This window comes from Brachyistius frenatus, unplaced genomic scaffold (genome assembly GCF_029030835.1).
Source record: "Brachyistius frenatus isolate BFR_SWC_R1_liver_20210118 unplaced genomic scaffold, ASM2903083v1 Contig_12, whole genome shotgun sequence".
Classification (NCBI taxonomy): domain Eukaryota; kingdom Metazoa; phylum Chordata; class Actinopteri; family Embiotocidae; genus Brachyistius; species Brachyistius frenatus.
Genome location: NW_027210611.1, coordinates 192059 through 210859, shown reverse-complemented (window position 1 = coordinate 210859; position 18801 = coordinate 192059). Strand labels below are relative to the sequence as shown.

Below are 18801 nucleotides of genomic sequence, written 5' to 3'. Positions count from 1 at the left end.
CAGTCACATCCCAAACCAGGAGTTTAACAGTTAAATAAATCTGACAAAGCCTGTGTTTCTCCTTCTGATCTCTCAATTTTGAAGAACTTCCTGATCTCAGTTTACTGTAAAGTTGTTGCTGTGTAGCTCTGTATAATGAGTTAAAACGTTTTTACACTGATGAATCAATCATTCAGTGACGAATCTCACTAAACACATGGAAATGTTTCTGGGTTTGAGGCAGGTTTTGCATAATTTCAAAGAAACCTGCCATATTTAATAGAGATCAGCACAATTACTGTCCATAGAGTCATTTTGTAATAGTTTAAAAATACCTATTCATGGCAGCAAAATGGTCATCTATTTTTATAACGTCCCAGGAGAAAAGAACTAAGACTGCACAGTACTCCACTTCATACATCTCAGCAGTTACATAACGGGCTTGGAAATCAGCACTCACTGGATCTTGTGGGGCTGACATGTGGATTGAGTGTTTAATGTTAAGTTTGAGGCAACTATTGTTGATATTATTCTGTTTCAATTTAAAGTAGCTCTGTATATTAGTCTATTTGCGGCATTACACTGGCAGTGTTACCCTGAGTAATCATCCACAGAATAATGTTTACCAAAGACATGTTTTGGAAAGAGACACGGCCATGAGATGAGAGTAAACCACCTTAATCATAGCTCTAAATATTTATCTTTATAAACCTGCCAACAGAAGATCTAAACAAGTACCTGGAAAAAGAGCACACATTGCCTCATCTGTTTACTTTGAACTGGACGTCCACTGGCTGGTTGGTCCAGACTTTGTTGGAGGAAGTAGATACACAGACCTTAGTTTTTGTTGTGGGGGTGTCTCAACGTGACCATGATCCCGAGAAACAATCAAACCGGGATGAGGGGGAGGGCTGTGGGGACAATACAGAGGCTGTCCCCTGTCGGCCCCATGCCACATAAAGATCTGATTATCCCAAACCCCTACCCCCCCCACCCCCCTCCCGCTTACCCTCTCCCTGTTGGCTGGCCTTGCGGAGTGGACAGACAGTGGACTCAGTATTTCCCTTCCTCTGTTGAGCAGTGGGGACTCTCCTCCAGTCTCAGCCAGTGCACAGCAATTTAAGGGGAGCTGTTGTTTTGGAGAGCCACTGTGGGAAAGTCATTAAAGTGTAAAGCATCTCTCTTTTATTTGTTTCTAAAGGAGTCCTGGAAGAGGCTTCCACTAAGGCAGTGGATGGTAATGAGTGCTGACACAGACCGGCCACCCCCATAGTGCCGTGTGTGCCGATAGCCGCTGCCATGGCAAACCGATTCATAGCTAGAAAAACCAGGAGGCCGGACGCGCAGTAAGAAAAGCTTCCCCTCTTCCACAGGTGGCCAGTATCGACAGATACCAGCATACTACTAAATCAAGCCTTTTTCACTTGCACTCATTCTGGTGGCTGTTGGTGGCGTGATATGTATTGGGTATTCTGCCATGTGCACCAAAGATCAGCGTGTCATTATTTATTTAATGAAGACTCTAGTGAATACCTGATACCCAACACATGGCTACCAGGGACCCTGAGACGAGGCTTTTCATTTAAAAAAAAAAAAAAGGGTCATTCCCCAACTGTCTCCTCTTACTCATCATATCATTACAATTCCATGTAATATATATTTAAGTGGTGCTAGAGAGTGCACAGGTAAGCAGAAAGCTACCTTTTGCTTTCTCCGGTGAAGTGACCGTCATCATCGCATTACAAAACCACAAAAGCAGACGTAACAGCATGCTGAGATAAAGGTACAAGTAGCTATTTGCACTGCATTGTAATGCCTTTACAGCCAGAACACTGCATGGGTAGTTCCCGATATGTAATTTTAACAGCTGCACATAAAATAATAAGAAGTGATTCACTTTGGTTCTTCAATGACTAGCATGTAAATGGCCCTGATTGCTGTGGTGCAGTGAGAAAAAGTGGCAAACACAGAAAGAGCTGACATCAGTCCGTTGATGTTCAGAGTATGACAGCCTCAGCCTCCCTTAAAATGTAGAGCACAAAAACCGGTCTGAAGCAGTCTGCTATGGAGACGTGTTTTTCATTGTCCCAGCATTTCTTTGAAATACAGGGGCCTCTGCTGGAATTAAACGGTACCACATGTTGTTTACCAACCCCATTTTGCACCCCAGGACATCCCAATAACAGTATTCATTTGGCTCTGCAACCAGAGCTTGTCGTGGTCTCATCAAACATAATCCACGAAACACTGACTGTACACACTAATGAGACCCAGGAGTGTAGAATTCACAATGCTTTGGAAACCGTGTGCATCTTTTTTACACAGCGCACTCACCACAATGTGTTATATTGGGTTGCGGGACTCATGAGTTGAATATTTGACCAATCGTCAGACTTAAATATTGGCACAACACTGTTCTATTTTCAGTTTGTCTATCAATTTGTTTGGTCAAACAGAGGGTCACATGTAAAAGGATAACATTTACCGAACAGGTCAGCAAGACCACGTCGGGTTGAAGAGCCTCTGAGTGCTTGGTGTCCGAGCTTTACTGAAGCAACATTGATAGGCTTTGTTAATGGCTGGATATAGGAAAGAGTGATTGATTTGACTGCGTCTGCATTGATGCTTTTCACCCTAAGCTGCGGCCACGCTGTTATTTGCCTGGGGATTTTTGTGCTTTTAACATTTTTCCAGAGCTGCGCTGGGGTCCGCTCTCTGTGCACCACTGTGTATGTTTCCTTCTGGCAGGGCCCACGTATAGATTTGTGAAAAGCAAGGTTATGCAACAGCCCAGGCCACTTGAATATGCTGCCATTTGCTGAGGGTGAATGGAGGAGTTAAGAATGGCAAGGGAGCCATTGTCAGCACTCATTGGTATGCAGAGTGTTGCAGCATTACTATTAGGGCCCTCATTGGTTTTGATCAAAATCTGCTGTATCTTTACCCCCTGATCTATGGGGAGCTTTCTTCTCTATCGCCCTCGGACTGCTTCTGTCACAGAGACCAACTGAAACAGCCCAGCAGTCACGAGGCCTACGCTGGCACATGGAGAACCAAAACAACACTATCAGCACTCAGAATGAAGTCAACTTTGTCTGATATGTTTCCTGATTAAATCATTTGTTCAAAGGTACTTGGGGAGCAGTCATGAGTAAACCTTCACTTGCAGACGGCCTGAAAACAGCTGTACTCACCAGTGCAATGAAAGGATAACCAATGGTCATGAAAAGCCAGATTATTAGCATTGATTGCTCTGACAGAGCAATCTGTAATCTCCCTGCTGACCTGGAGAAACAGTGTGTGAATAAGAATTTGACACCCATTGTCATCTGAACTGACAGTGCATGCAGATACCCACTGGCCTCGTTCATTTTGTCTAAAAACAAGGATTCACTCCAATTCTGTAAATCCTCCATCTTCCTCCCTCCCGGTCTGTCTTTGGAAGCGGACTGAACCGGGTTAGAGTTATATAACCAGTGTCTGTTCTCATAGATCTTCAGCAGCTCGTCTTCCCCTAATCTTTTCAGCTTGATTACTCCCTCCATCCCCCTCCTCTGCTGACTCATTCAGCGGCGAGTCCCCTCACACACAAGAACATCCACACTGGAGCACATGAACCAAGTGTCGAGATCCGCCGTGCTCTGGTTCAGAGCGGATGGGATGCCCGTGATTGCAGGTGTGTGTGTGTGTGTGTGTGTGTGTGTGTGTGTGTGTGTGTGTGTGTGTGTGTGTGTGTGTGTGTGTGTGTGTGTGTGTGTGTGTGTGTGTGTGTGTGTGTGTGTGTGTGTGTGCACGTGCGACTGCTATTTTGTCAGTGTGCCGCATCATGTCATGACAAAGATGAAGATATGCAGTGGTTGCATCTGAGGTCAGCTGTGAATGTTCACCAACCTTACAAAACATTTCCTTAGCTTTCCACGTGTTTGTACTTTATCCTAGAACCACGAATAATCAGTAATTCCAGCCTGATTTTTGGATAAACAAGAGGGATGTTACAATCTGTCAACAAACACAGACCGTACACTCACGGTCGCTGACACACCAGCAGCACAGCAAGTTTTGTAGCACACAGTGGTGCTGGAAAAAGGCTGCTGATATTAGAAGTTTTCTTGGAATTCATCAAAATTTGGATGCAAAGTATGAAACAGACATATATTGTTTCTGCTTGTTTACAGCATGTTTGCACCACTTTAAAAGTTTTCTTCAATTTTCTGACAGTTACTGCTCTGTTCTGATTTGCATTTTTCACTGACCCACAAAGGGACAAATTTTGGAGTCACACTGGACACTGGACGACTGCTGTGATCAAAAAGAAATCCAGGTCAAAGGCTTAGACAGTGTGTCTGCTAAAAGTGTTTATGATTACCCATCATTTGACACAACACAGTCATGTCAAATGATCTATCCAATAATTCTAGCTTAATTTTAGCAATAAAACGTCTTTTATTGTGACGCTGTAAAACAGTCATTTGGCTAAATGACCGAAAGGACGTGGTGCATCACATGTTAAGAAAATCATAGCTTTTTCCACTGCAGTGCTCACAAAAATTGGTTTTAAAGACTGTCCGAGGGAGACCTGGGGGTTCAAGGGTCAAAGGGTGATTTCCATTTGTTCCCATTTTTCTGTGACAAGTAAGCTAAACTGCAGACGTTAACCATGACCCGTTCTCCCTGAACTTTGCTCACCAAGACCATAAACATGTAAATATTCTGCTCAGGCTGCAGCTTAGCCACAAACCTGTTCACCTCCCAAAAGGTAGTAAATCTCCCAGCCTCCAGGTGGCTAAACATTTAATATGCTTTACAAGGCTATTCATTCAAGGCCAAGAAGGGGCAGAAGTAGCAGGAAGTGGTAGCATGCTCGACAGCAGGCCCTGCGGGCAAATGTTCGGTGTAACGCAACATGAGCCTGGAAGCAGTTGAAAGGAAGAGGGGATGAGTGGAAGAGTAGTTTTCATCTTTTTCCAAAATAATAACTGTTCTGGTGCACATTTAATCAGAGAAAATCCCATTATATGCAGTCGATACATGACAGGCTCAGTGTTTTGGCTGAGTTCCTCGCCTGGCTCATCCAGTTACAGTGACCAGCCTCAACCTACCATCTGCTGCCTCTTACTCTTACTAACACTTCTTATCATCACTGTAAATGTATGTGAAAATGCATCAGTAGAGAACTTGATGAGACACAGTCTTGTTTTTATGTTAGACAACCAAAGTATCCATCATCACAAAATTCCCTTATAAATCAATGCTTCTAAATCCCTCTAGGTTTCATTACTGACAACCAAGAATTTGTGGATGTAAAACTCACTTTAAATACAATCATCAGTCAAAAATTAAAATGGGAAATTGAGTCAATGTTGTTTGGAGCTGCAGAAAATTATCCCGAGTCCATTTTTGTCACCCGTGTCCTCAGAAAGTAAGGCACCCCAGATCTGTCCATTCATCAGCTCACGTGCATGTGAGAGCTTTATCAGCATGATAGATATTCCAGATGATACTATTGTAATAAGAGCCATCATCAGATAAACTGACCAACACTACTGACTGCCTTGTTTTCACGCAGTGAAAGACAATCTTTTAGATACATGACGAGGACCACAAAAACTTTTCACAGTCCCTATCTTGAAAACTTCTTTTCAATCATGTAAAGGATTTTTTACATGGCCAATAATCTACACGCAGTTTGCATTGTCACCAAATTCACTTAAATTTAATCTGCTGCAGCACCGGATCTCTGAGAGCCTCAACAATGACCAGAGACATTCGTTATGATCTACTGACATCTCGTGGCTTGTTGTGATATGGCAGCCACATTTTATGTAACTGCCCTGAAACTTAAAGATGAAGCTCTAGCGCCCTCCAGTGGCCATAACTCCGTCATCACATGAACGCTTCGTAGGGGAGCCAGATGGAGCTCATATTGAGCTCTTCACTCAAGGCCATCTTGATGTAATGTGTTGCATTACTGTTATGTGTCCTCTACACCAGATTTCCAGCCAGCACATCTCAGTGAAGATTTTTACAGTACAAAAATCTTTTGATGAATGATTGATTAAGTAACTTGTCAAATTCTGCTCCTGTTTTATATCACTGTAAATTGAATATCTTCAGGTTTTGAGGCTCCTGGTCAGACAAAACAAGCAACCTAAGGACATCCTTTTCTCCACTTGGAAACTGTGATCATATAGTTTATGATATTTAATAAACCAAACACCTATTCAGGAAAATAAAATGCGCAGGTTAATTGATGATAGTAATTGTCCGTTTTCATGTCCGTTGCAGGAAGGTGTTATGCAGAGGAAATATTTACTGAAGGATAAAGGCACCAACTTTTTTACACCATCTTTCTGACATCTGTTAAAACATTCATACTTCATGTCTTTTCTCCTTACTACTCTTTGTAGACTTTTGGAATAAATAATGGATTTAAGGACCATCAAGGCCTAAAACATTATCGTTATGCTACAAGATCACACTGAACTCTCGCTTGAAATTTCATTATGTATCAATTGCTGTTGGATATTCTTACTCTTTCACTCCATGATGACACTAAATGCAATGTAGTGGGTATATGGTGACATGCCACGCATACACAACCAGCAAGCTTGTGTTTTACTGAAAGAGCCTTTTTATTTATTTCTTTTGAAGGAGTCACATTTGGATTGGTTACTTTTAAATTATAATCTCCACAAAAATATTCTATCCTTTACACGTATTGTCAGAAGTGCTACACAAATTTAAATACACAAACAACACCAATAGTTCACAAAAGGGTGTTTGCGTCTCCATAACTCTGTTTTCTGAGCATGCAGAATTAAACTCAGCACTCTAATTTGGTATGAGAGAGCCATGAAAGAAAAAAAATGGTACTTTAGAGGAACGGTGTCACATATAACGTCAGGTATTAATGTATAAGAAAATGCTGTGGTCAGTGGCTGTATGTCTGAATGCAGTGTTTACTCTCCAACGACTCCATATAGATTTCTGAGATGGAACATTTAACCCATTTGCATGCATTTCTTAACACTCACAAAAACAAAGACGTGTTGAGGCTTTCCTAACGACAGGGAATAGAAATCCAGAGCCAGACAAAAGGCTTTCTGAAGAAAACTGCTATTGTGCAGTTTCATATAGCCCTCATTTAGTTTGATCCTGATATCTCAGTCTAAGGCAACTTTCCTTTCAAAAGGAAATCAGGGTTTGAATGTCTCTTTTGACCAGTCAGGTTCATAACTGACAAGAAAACCTCACAGTGATGGGGAACAGATATCTTTTAAAATGTAATCTCAATATCTAAACTCTGTTCTTGGCTTTCCAATGTTACAAATACTAGGTCCAGTGGAGATAAACATTGGCTGTGAAGTTCACGTGTTCACATGTGTAGTCCGTCTGTAAATTCAAATTAAAGATGACGAAAGAATCATCTTGACACATTGAATGGGTTCCTACTCCACTTGGATCATGACCTAAACTGCATTAAACTGTGCAGGAATTACTGAAAAAAAACAACCTATGATGAACATGGTTGCAACCTGTTTCAATAAAATGTACACATGGAGTCAGATACTGTCAAGACCGAGGACAGAAACATAATATTCACAGTGTTTATATAAGGATGACGACAGAAACTACATCAAAATACAAGAGGGCTGCTTCCACAATTCAACATTGTGTACATATTAATATACTGAAAATGTATCGGATGTAGTGGTGTGTCGTCACTTACTCGTGCCAGAAATGTAATCTCAGGTGAGAGAGTATTGCTTTGGGACCCCTGTGACCTATATTGTGTTTTGCCCCCAAAACAAGTTCAGCACTGAGCACGGCAAACGAAATGCCAGATGTCAGTATACAGGACATTAAAATCCTGTACAGTCCAACTACTGACGTCTCACGTGTAATCTCTGACATTTTCAGAACAAATAAAGAATCAAAATTTTCTGTTGAGCCCTCTGAAATCACTGCTGAGGTTTCCTCTAACCAGAGTAACAGTGACAAGTAAATGTTTGTGGTATGTTTCCGACACTTTGATTTGATTTCCACATGAAAACTGTTCATAATGCCCCACATTAAAAACAAAGACCTGTAAGAGAACAGCACAAGAGAGGTAAGAATTTGAATTCCAAAACCATTGATTCATAAACACTTGGATGTTTCATTAACTTTGCATGCTAATTACCAGTTGGCACAGCAAGAGAAATAAAAAGCATACTCTTGATAACTTGTCACAACCAGAAATATGGCACTACGTAAACTAGAGGAGACAATCACGCCCAGCAAGCGCTCGACTCAGAACGTATTTACACTGCTAGCGCTCTGGCAGTTTCTGCCCTGCTAGGTGACCACTTCTTCACGTGGCAGGTTGAGCCTCACCTCCCCGCCTGCTGCTGCGGAGGCTGAATAGACTGCAGTGGCAGAAACACAAGAGGGGCCATTGGTCTCCATGGTGAAGAGCCTGCAAGGTCCTGGCAGGGCCACATCAGGAGGCTCCCTGTCTGGGCTGGAGGCATGGGATGATCCGGGGGAGGATGTGGGGCTGAGCTGCACAGCTGTGGTGTCCTGCAGCGTGTGCTCGCTGGTCTCTATTTCAAACGCTGCCCCACCGGCCAGCCCGTCGTGTCCCATCAACCCAGCGCCCCTGCCGCCCACCGTGGACCTTCGTGAGCTGTGGGGAGGAGGGAGGCGGCTGCACACACAGCAGGCCCCAAAAAAGGAGAAGGCCACCAGCAGCAGGATAGGTCCGATGATGATCGGGGGGTTGGCAGAAGGCACCAGTGTGCTGAAGGCGAACGCTCCCACCAGGGTGATGTTAAGTCCAGCCAGCATGATGCATAGGCCACAGGCGCAGCAAAGTGCCGGAGACGGCAGGCCATGAGGGCGAGACTTCCTCCTCTTCTTCTTCTGGGGCTCCTTTTTAGGCACAGGGGTGCCGTTGTTTCTGTCAGTGATGACCATGTCTTCAGCTCCGGGCTCTCTCTCTTCTATCTTCTATCTATCTTTTCGTAGATACACAAAATAAAATAAAATAAACATGTGCACTAGTTACAATGCTCCTGTTCTGGACAACTATATAATCACTGTGGGGCATACTGAAGAGTCCTCCCTGTGTATGCAATCATCAACAAGCTCTGGTCTGTCATTACTGCTCTGCTGCTTCTCTCATTTACAACCATCAGGAGAGGTTGTAAACTGACATGATAAAATATCTAATAAACTACATGTAGAAAACACTTGTCGCTGTGTTCTGCCAGTAAGTCTTATTGTCGGCGTCTGAGAGTGTTAGTCTGTTGGTGACACCTGCAGCTTTTACCACATGATCTGAGAGGACTACTGGGAATACTGCCCAACACTGACCACTGAAGTCTGAAAACATAAACTAAACTCTGATATGTTTGTAATTATAATTAGCATCTTCTTTTTTTTTAAACTAAACTTTTCTGTACAGTAAGAGAAGTGCCAAGCATGCTATTTAATTCAGGTAGACAAACAACAGATTAAAATAAACACTGATACACAGGCAGCTGGTTGAGATAGTACGAGGAATTCAACTGTTTATACTGCTAAAGCACGATTCAATATTAACTGAGCCTTAGTCTTTACTGCTACTTAATAATTTAACATGTCTGATCAACATTACTGTTTATTTTTACTCTTGATCTGTCAAGTTAAATGTGTACATTCGCGGTGCAGCTGCTTCATTGATGACAGCTAGGCCATGAGAGGAAAGGATCTGAGTGATTAGTTGCAATCACATCATTCCAGCATGCAGCCATTCAACAGCATAAATGAGAAGAGGGGATGTGAGAAAAGGCTATAAGATTACCGGTAAATATGATCCTGTATATACGACAAACTGTTTGAAGTAGCTCTGGGTGCATTTAAATGTCCGTTTACTGCACTGATATGTTGCATTGCTGTAAAATTTAACCGTAATTTTTTTTTTTTTAAATAAAAATAAAAATCCTCTTACCGTTTATGTCGATATTCTGAAGGTCTTTCCATTGTTTCACAGGTCGATTTTCACCACGATTGCCAGTTTAATTACGGGGTGTGATTACTGAGAGGTTGAAAGGATGCACCGACACCAAACGAGGGTTTTTCATCCTGCTTTCGTTGTTATTACGGTCCTGAGGGCACAAGTCATGAAAGCCATTCAATCGGAGGCTCGGGAAACACGAGGTAACGCGACCCGAGGAATACAAAAATCCAACAAGAAAGAGGAGAGCTCAGATGGCATTTCTTTGGAGTTGACACGCAGACGCAGCAGCAGCACGGCGCGCTGCTCCTGGTGTGCACCGAGACGCATGTAGCACCTGGCAGGTCACCCTGCGACGGAAATGGAGGGAAACGTCCGACGGGTGCGAGGCAGCCGGTTTAAAGTCGTCATATTTCATGACTCCATATCTGATGTGACTCGCAGAGCATATTTATTCTCTCCTCCGTGGACCACTGGATGCGACTCTCCTGCTTCCTCCTCACCGATCCATCCTTCATCAGTGCTCACCAGTGTGTGTGTGTGTGTGTGTGTGTGTGTGTGTGTGTGTATAAAGGGGGTGATGGAGGTGAAAGCTATTGCTCTCTGCCTTCAGCTCATTTACTTAACGCCTATTTCAGCATTTATTTTAAAACGGAATAATTTAGTTTATCATTAATTGTCACTGGCTACTATCTAATGAAATCTTTGATGATAGTCACAAACAAAGTTTCTACACACCATCCTCCTGTTGTCAGTAACACCCTTAAATAAAATGACACCATCCTGTGCAGCTGTTTTTAAAGAGTTATGTGTAACTAATGGCCTAAATAATGGGTAATACATCTATTATAATCTTGAATAAGTACCAAGGCTTGGCTTATTATGTTTAAAAAGGTGTGTCTGGCTATTAAGTCATTAATAGTAATGACATTATTGATTGAGTGATAAAGGGAACATAAGTGTCTGACTTTCTTTGTAAGTCAACAAGTTAGCTTTTCTAGAAAATGGTACACAGAATTATTGACTTTAACTCAGACTGTCTTTTTCTTTTACCTGGATATGGGAGGATGGTGCATGTGGCTTACATATTCAGGCTGTATATTCTTGTGTTTCAGTTGTCAATCACCTCGACAGATTGTGGATAATGCACAGTTAAGCGTTCATTATGTGTCCCTCCATTGTTTGACTTCCTGCAGACACACAGAGGGATTGCGTCGAGGCATTGTGATTTGAGGCCCGACAATCAAACTTCTGGTTGTCATCAGGGCACCGCAGACTCCCCGTGCTCCTGTTGCTGCGACTCATCAACACACCCCTGGCGTTATTCAGCCTCACAGCACGTTCGACTTTTTGTCAGGCCACGGCGTTCTTCCCCACGCCGCTTTTCATAAAGCAGCCGTTCTCCATGTGCTGTCCTGAATATCGATGTATTGTGTTTCACGGGGCCCCGGTGTGCATGCAATAGATGGAGCTATCTGTGTGAACATTTAAGTGTATGCGTACACATGTGTGTATCCCTATTTGTTTTTCTCAAAGCAAGTGCACGCAGGGGAAGTTGAACTGAATAAAATATGAGTCCCATCATCACATAATGACCATAATAATTTCTTAACTGGCAGCATTGAACATTGTGTGATGATGAGCAGCGCACAAGTTGGACTACTGGGCTTAATTTGCTTCACTCTGTGTCAGGAAGAAAAAAAGTAGTCTACTTGTAGTCACAATTTAATGTCTGTATGTTTATTAGATTACATAAGTTTTATATGATGAGGTGATCTCAACCAGCAGGTGATAGAACGGTTGCACAGATGAAAAATATTAATCTGAAAGATTCATATCAGCATCGTTTGTCCCACATATGAAGGAAGCCAGACAGTCAGGGGGAAGATGTTGATGTCCATATTTGTCAGTTATGTCATATGATGACTTCACGGTAGGTCTTGATCACAAGGTGACTGCTTTAGTTTCCGTCTCGATAAGACATCTGGCATGTCTGAAGACGTCCTGCAACAGACCAGTGTGTGAGTCATGCAAGCAGGGGATGTTGTGTCAAGTGTGTGTGTGTGTGTGTGTGTGTGTGTGTGTGTGTGTGTGTGTGTGTGTGTGTGTGTGTGTGTGTGTGTGTGTGTGTGTGTGTGTGTGTGTGTGTGTGTGTGTGTGTGCGTGCGTGTGCGTGTGTGTGTGAGATGAGGCTGATGAAGCTGAACTAAAACCTCCTGACTAAAAATTGAGAGCATGAAGCATCTGTTCACAGCATCTTCCTTCCTTATGAAACAATCTATATTACTTTATGCTCCTTTGACAAATCTTTCAAAAAAGGATGTAAAGTTTTATTAAATTTCACAGAGCTGTAAAATGACTGAACTGCATAAACAGTGTAGTGCTGCATCGTCTGGCTGCTCAGCCTAGTTTAAATCAGGCTTTACTGTCTAAATGTGCCTGTCCAACTATCAACTATTAAAAATGACACTTTTTCACCTTTTTGTTTTAAAAATCCTTCGGTTTTGTACACAAGGTATGTTTTAAGACAGGACAGAGCATGGCATTATTGCATGACATGATTGGAATTTTTCCAGTATCTGAGTTACCATAGCAACAACATCCACAGTGACTTTTTGACTATGGAAAGGAGGTGATACCTTGGAAAGTTCACTTTCAAAAGTCTCACTTTCTCCTATAAATTACTTGGCAACAAAACATCACACTTTCTTATATAAGCTGTTTTGTTGGTTCATCTACTGAATATGATTTTTTTTTTTAAATTCTTTAATTTGCAAATAAAGGTATTACTTACCCGAGCCCTGATATTATCAACTACAAACAAACGAGGTTTAGAAGAGACAGAAATGTCAAAATAAGGTTCACATCCTTAAAGATGTACATCTTTCATCATAGCTTGACTCAAACTACATAATGTCCAAAATCATTTTGTCCATATATGAGTGGAACTGCTCAATTTTGTCAAAGTAAATGAAATATGGTCAGTGGCTATACCACAATGAGAGAAACACAGCTATTAGAAGACTTACATATATCATAAGATTACTATTAAGTGACAGTGAGTTGCTGGCTAACAAGGCATCATAACCTTATGACAGTGAAATGAAAGAAAGACAACATCCCTCAAGTAGCCAATAAAATCTGTTTTATATATATATATAAATGATGGTTCCAATTATATCTTCAATACAACATTAGACTGGTAGAAAGCACTGTGTGAAGATTGTTCTACTAAGAATGTTAATATACAATATGTTGGATGAGCTTAACATTTTTGGATGAAATGCACCTTTTATCGACCTACTGACATGTTTGCTATTTTTTCTGCAACCTTGTGTGACGACACCTAAAGGATATAGTAAAGTTTAGGGAATTTAAATCACTTTGATATTAGAAAGACAATGTAGTCATTGGAACTACACTGTAGATAAGGTAACTTTAGGTTTAGGAAATAAGTGCGGTTCCTCTGGTGTTCAAGTCTACTGTATTGCTCTGCATTCAACGCCCTGTTTTGTTCATCCTAACCTTTGTTTACACTATATCAGACTACTATGTGCTTGTGTGTGTAAATCACAAATCCACATTAATTGCACAGAAACATGATTTGTAAAAAGACACAGTGTTGGGCCATACCCCTCATCTGGGTTGGTCTCAGCCATCGGCCCGCCCTCCACAAAGGTTCCCATTCGACTCTTAGAGCGTTCCAGATTCATCTGACTTTGAGTCCCTGGCAAGACCACAAGAAAGCAGATAAAACACGCTGCAACACCGAATGCAACATAACGTGATGTTTCACTGGCCTGTGTAAATCTGAGAGCTATGAAGGCTGGCCGTGAGGAAAAACACAATCTCAGGAAACAAGAATTATGGAATTGTGTTCATAAGAATGGGACGAACGTGCAGTCAAGTTTGTGCCAAATATTTTTTTTTAAATCCCTTAAGGCGTTCCCGAGATATCATATTCACAAACCTGGGATTAATGTACATAAGTACGGACAGACAGACAAACCGAAAATGGCCACGGCTGTCACCAGCGCACAGGCGTATAAAAGGCACACACATACTTCAGCGCTTGGTGTACAGCCGACACTTAAAAGTAGTTGTTACAGGCAGGTACGAACTGCAATCCATAAGCAACTCACATGAGTGAATGGGTGCAGTTAAATAGCTTAACATTTGTCACATGCACACCTTGTGAAGCACAGTGGCTCTTTTCTTTCTCACATCTTTCCTTGATCTCATAACATGTTCCACTCAGATCAAAAGAAGTGGTTATGAAAGAGGAAAGCATTTTTATTCTTTTACTGCACCCAGTGAGATATTAGAGACGGTTTGTGCTCTCCCATAACCGGCCAGACACAACATTTCTCTCACTGGCGTGAGCTCTCCAGTGTATCTACAGGTGCCGGTGTGTTTTTATCAGCACATAACACGACAGACTCGATGGATCAGTATCAAGTACCTTTGAACGTTACGTGATAGCTGTATTAATTAGCCGCCTCTCTGCTGAGACATTCATTTAACCCACCTTCTCGTCTCAGTGTCTCAGCTGGTTGATCAGGAGGATTGGCAGGCGTAGGGTGCACTCTGAAGTTTCCTGAGAAGTTGAGAAATGGAGAAATATTTCTTGGATAGAAAGAATAGTGTCTTCTATTAAAGAGTTAAAGATCAAATGTATTGATTGCGGCATAGCACATGTGATGAAACAACAATATGTGTAATTGGTCAAATAATGAATAGAAAATATCAAACCACTTACCAAAGGATGGAAGAATGTGATTGATGTTCAGCCAGGCTTTTATGAAGGGGTAGATTGATATGAGCAAACCTGCAAATTACCAAGTATATTCAATGTGAGGAATGATAGAAAAAAGCTGGTTTTACTTTATGGTTAAAAAAAAAAACAACAAAAAAAAAAGATTTAATTGCAGTGTTAGCTTGAATTCAAGAGAAACAGTCATGACCCATGTTTACTTTTTGTCCTGATAATTGACTGAAAATGAATCAAAATAACCCAAAATAAACATTCTGCACTGCAGGCTTGAAGGAAAATCTCATTATGAAGGCATATCACATTTTTACAGTGATATAAAAGCATAAATCTAATAACCTGCATATTCCAAGTTAAAGCAATCTACTAATTTAATTTATTCAAGTGTTTGAACTACAAGCTAACTGCCTTCGATGCCTGTGAACCACGTCAGGAGGTAAAAATAAAACTCTTTAGAAGTTCCCCCACTTGGAGACATCATGACCAACAATCAGATTGTTTGATAAAAAGGTGTAATCCTCCTGACGTAGCCTTCAGATTATTTTCAGTGTACCAGATACAGTGTGTGATGTCTCTTCCTGTTCAACTCCAAGTATAAAGTAATATCTGAACCGCGGGGCTTGTGTGCCTCTCAGTGGCACTGCGCTCCGATTCAACACAGTTATTGATTTCCCTTATAAACCAGAGGAGCTGGCATTAAAGCCTGGCAAGTCCTGAGGGTGGCTGTGATGCATGTCTGTGCTTAAAATGTCATGAAACTGCAGAAGGAGTGAAAACAATCTGCCGAGAACACTCTGTTCATACACATTAGTCAGCCTATGTGTCGGAGGAGGCCTCGCGTTTCTCAAGCCTCAAAACACATAATTAGATCAGCTGCACACATGCTGCCAGGCTGAACATATCTGTCAAGCGGCTGTGCACAGTTTTGATTTGCCAAATTCCTGTGCACATTAGAAAGACAAATTCATGATTGAAAGCCGATCAGATCATCAATGAGAATGTATTTCACATTAACTATGCACGCATGCTGATGTTGTCGCCGTCAGATCAAAAGCCCTGCCCTTTGCTCTCGTTCCTTCTCCAGGAAACCAGTTAAGACACTCCTTTATCTTGGCAGGGCAGTTCCTGCAGCTATCAGCTGGTTCCAGTTACAGTCTTGTATCAGATGGACGGTGGATGGAAAATGTCACAGGCTTTCACCTGAGTTTTTAAAATGTCTTTTTTTTTTTAAACAAATATCCTGCTCTTTGCCAGTCAACCAGACAGCACACTCACACACTTTTTAACTGTTTTGCTGTTGTTGTAGTTTGTTTCGGCCTTGCATTTTCTTTCACGTGGTTTCTCACAGAGGCTGCTGTGAATGTAAAAATTATTTAGATGACAACGGCAAAATCCCAAAAATGTTCTTTTAATCCCAAATAAACTATTCAAAATATGAATTTTTTTTTGTGTCAATAACACATTCACAAAGAAATGTAATGTCTGATATCCCACATAGTTCAATGTTTGAAAAAAAAGTTCTAACTCACAGTAAGACCTCTTTTAAACAAACTATAAAGATTAATTTAGAGAAGGCCTAAAAAAAGTATGTCAACACTAACCACAGATATAAAGTACAAATACCCAAATCCTTTGTATTTTATCATGTTTCACAGTTCAATGGCCCCCTAAATCATGTCATCAGCTAAAAATGACATCATGAGCCATTCTCATAAAATTAGGAAAAGTCATGCATTATGATGCTGATCGAAGACATTTTTGAGAAGTCAAAGAGCCAGGGATCTCCACAAAACGAAGTCTTCTATCACACGGATAGAAAAACAACAACAATTTCACATCTTTCTCATAACTCGGGTCAGTTTTTTTCACACTCACCGAGGCCCCCAGCTCCCAGGAAGATACCTCCTACAGCATCGGCGTCACATTCCCTGGACACCCCAATGATGATGCAGCCCGCCACGATGCTGATCAGAGCCGAGCCCACCCGCAGCCCATGGTACTCCCCGACACTGACGGGGTTCATTCAGCAGGTGGAGGCCCCCCCCACCTGCCACATACACACAGCCCTTACACTGCTTTGCCTCTGGGCCCTCACCGCCACTTCACTGCCATCTGCACGAGCCTCGCCCCTCCCTGCCTTTCACTCGCTCTGACACAGAAACATTTTCTCTTGCAGAGCCTCCGTCTCCATTCTCTGTTTCTCAAGACGCCTCATGCATCTTTAAAGATGGAGCTCTGGTTTCCATTACCACTGAAAATTAGAAAGCGTGACGGCGCTGACTCTTATGACAGCGATACGAGTGCCACAAATCTGATCACAGTTTTCTTCCTGTCAGCACTGGCATCCAGTATTCATGTACACAGTGAGTGTAACTTACAAAACTTGAACACTAAAACGACAAACAAGACACGCGGCTGTCTTGGAGTCGTGCAGTGAATCGAGGACTTAAAGGTAAGACACCACGGCGAGGGCAGAGCGTGACGGAAACACAAAGAGGGCGGAGGGCAGAGAGAAAAAGAAGCACGACAGCTGGAAGAGAGAGTTCGACTACACTCGTGTGATTTGTCTGTGGGCTTGAAGGGAATGTGTAATGAATGGTTCAGAGAGTCCTCTACGGTGGGGGCCCGAGGCCATCCACAAATGCACGCAGTTGCCATAGGAATCGCATATCCATGGCAACAGAGGGAAAAAGAGGGCAAGCAGGATTAACACCGGTGAATAAGATAACAAATGAATTTATTGGGTGGAGGAGAAAAAGTAATACATTTCCTGTTCAACAAGTAAACTCCTTCCGTCTTTCTCCAGATCCACATGTCGACATTTATTATTAATCAGTGCTGATGATATGGTGTCAGCATATTATGTACACAGTATTGGAGGTGTGTACATGTGTAACACACAGCCAATGCTGATTGTGTCATGATAGCCTCTGTGGCCCTTAAAATGAAGCTAACTTGTGCCCCTATGTCAAAGGTTATATATTTACTGTATAGTTGCATACAGTATGTTTTAAAGGCCCAAAGAGGTAAAACCTTTAAAAACATCTGAAAAACTAATTTCAGGTGGCATATATGGCTTCTTTTTTTTTTTTTTTTTTTTTTTATCTTTCCGGGTTTGTTAATCATCTTGTAACCCCTTGAGTCTATCTCTCCTCCATCAAAATTGTAAGTGTAAGGAAAAATTTGGAAAAAACAAAACGAAACAAATTGCCACCATCACAGTTATACGTTCTCTATGAATACATTCAAAGGCCCTGACACAGCCTGGGTGGCCTGTGTGTTGTATCTTAATTTTAATTTCGAAGCAGGTGTCAAACAATTTAGTTATTGAACACACACTACTTTGCATACCTGCTATGCCTTGCTCATGTGCCACATTATAGAAGGACAGAACTTAAAAAGTATGTGCTGCTCAACCGATCTGTCCGATACACATCTGAGCATTCATTATGTACAACAGGAACAGTATACACACAGGATATGACGTTGATACAAGATATTTAACATTAAAAGACGACATTAGCAGTTAGAGTCTTGCAAACACAGCCATAATTATACGTTGTCCTTCTTCTCCAAGGTAAAACAAGTCAGTGCAGGGGAAAAAAAAAAACCTGCGTTGGCCGGGAATCGAACCCGGGTCAACTGCTTGGAAGGCAGCTATGCTCACCACTATACCACCAACGCGATGGCTATCAACATCGGCAATATCGGAAATGAGGAAATGGGAAGGACTATTTTGTTTGAGTCGTTTTAATTGTTCATGCATTTCTTCCAATGAACATCTTGCAAGGCTAGCTGTAAATAATGTATTTATCTGTTTGTTTGTGTACGTATAATGAAATTATTATTATTATTATTAACCCATTGTAATCAGAAAAGACATTTCAGGAAAAAAAAAAAAAACTAAGTGGCCCGTACGGGGATCGAACCCGCGACCTTGGCGTTATTAGCACCACGCTCTAACCAACTGAGCTAACCGGCCAATGACACTTTATGTTACTTTTTACTTTAACATCTTAATTGGATCATGTTTACGTGATAATTGTGCAGTTTCCCTTTTCTGAAGTGACTC

At 41.7% G+C, this 18801-nt stretch overlaps 2 protein-coding genes and 2 non-coding genes across 5 annotated transcripts; all 4 read right to left on the bottom strand.

The window, feature by feature from the left end:
* Positions 1-985: 985 nt before the first annotated feature.
* Positions 986-10042, bottom strand: tmem275a (transmembrane protein 275a). Of its 2 annotated transcripts, none has more exons than XM_069691997.1 (2): positions 9953-10042; positions 986-8978 (listed from the first exon to the last, which is right to left on the bottom strand). In XM_069691997.1, exon 2 carries the CDS (start codon positions 8935-8937, stop codon positions 8317-8319), a length of 621 nt encoding a protein of 206 aa, XP_069548098.1. In that variant the 5' UTR covers positions 8938-8978; positions 9953-10042; the 3' UTR covers positions 986-8316. The 2 variants fall into 2 exon arrangements, with proteins under 2 accessions (XP_069548098.1, XP_069548100.1); XM_069691999.1 differs by having other exon boundaries at positions 986-8974; positions 9953-10039.
* A 1830-nt stretch (positions 10043-11872) lies between these two features.
* On the bottom strand, positions 11873-16926 carry kncn (kinocilin). Its single transcript, XM_069692000.1, has 5 exons — positions 16605-16926; positions 14718-14786; positions 14487-14555; positions 13592-13685; positions 11873-11962 (listed from the first exon to the last, which is right to left on the bottom strand). The coding sequence occupies exons 1-5, from the start codon at positions 16750-16752 to the stop codon at positions 11887-11889; spliced, it is 456 nt and encodes a 151-aa protein (XP_069548101.1). The 5' UTR covers positions 16753-16926; the 3' UTR covers positions 11873-11886.
* A 1415-nt stretch (positions 16927-18341) lies between these two features.
* trnag-ucc (transfer RNA glycine (anticodon UCC)) lies at positions 18342-18413 on the bottom strand. The gene has a single exon. It is a non-coding gene; the product is annotated as a tRNA-Gly (tRNA).
* Positions 18414-18637: 224 nt separating this feature from the next.
* trnai-aau (transfer RNA isoleucine (anticodon AAU)) lies at positions 18638-18711 on the bottom strand. Its single transcript has one exon. It is a non-coding gene; the product is annotated as a tRNA-Ile (tRNA).
* Between the last annotated feature and the right edge of the window lie 90 nt (positions 18712-18801).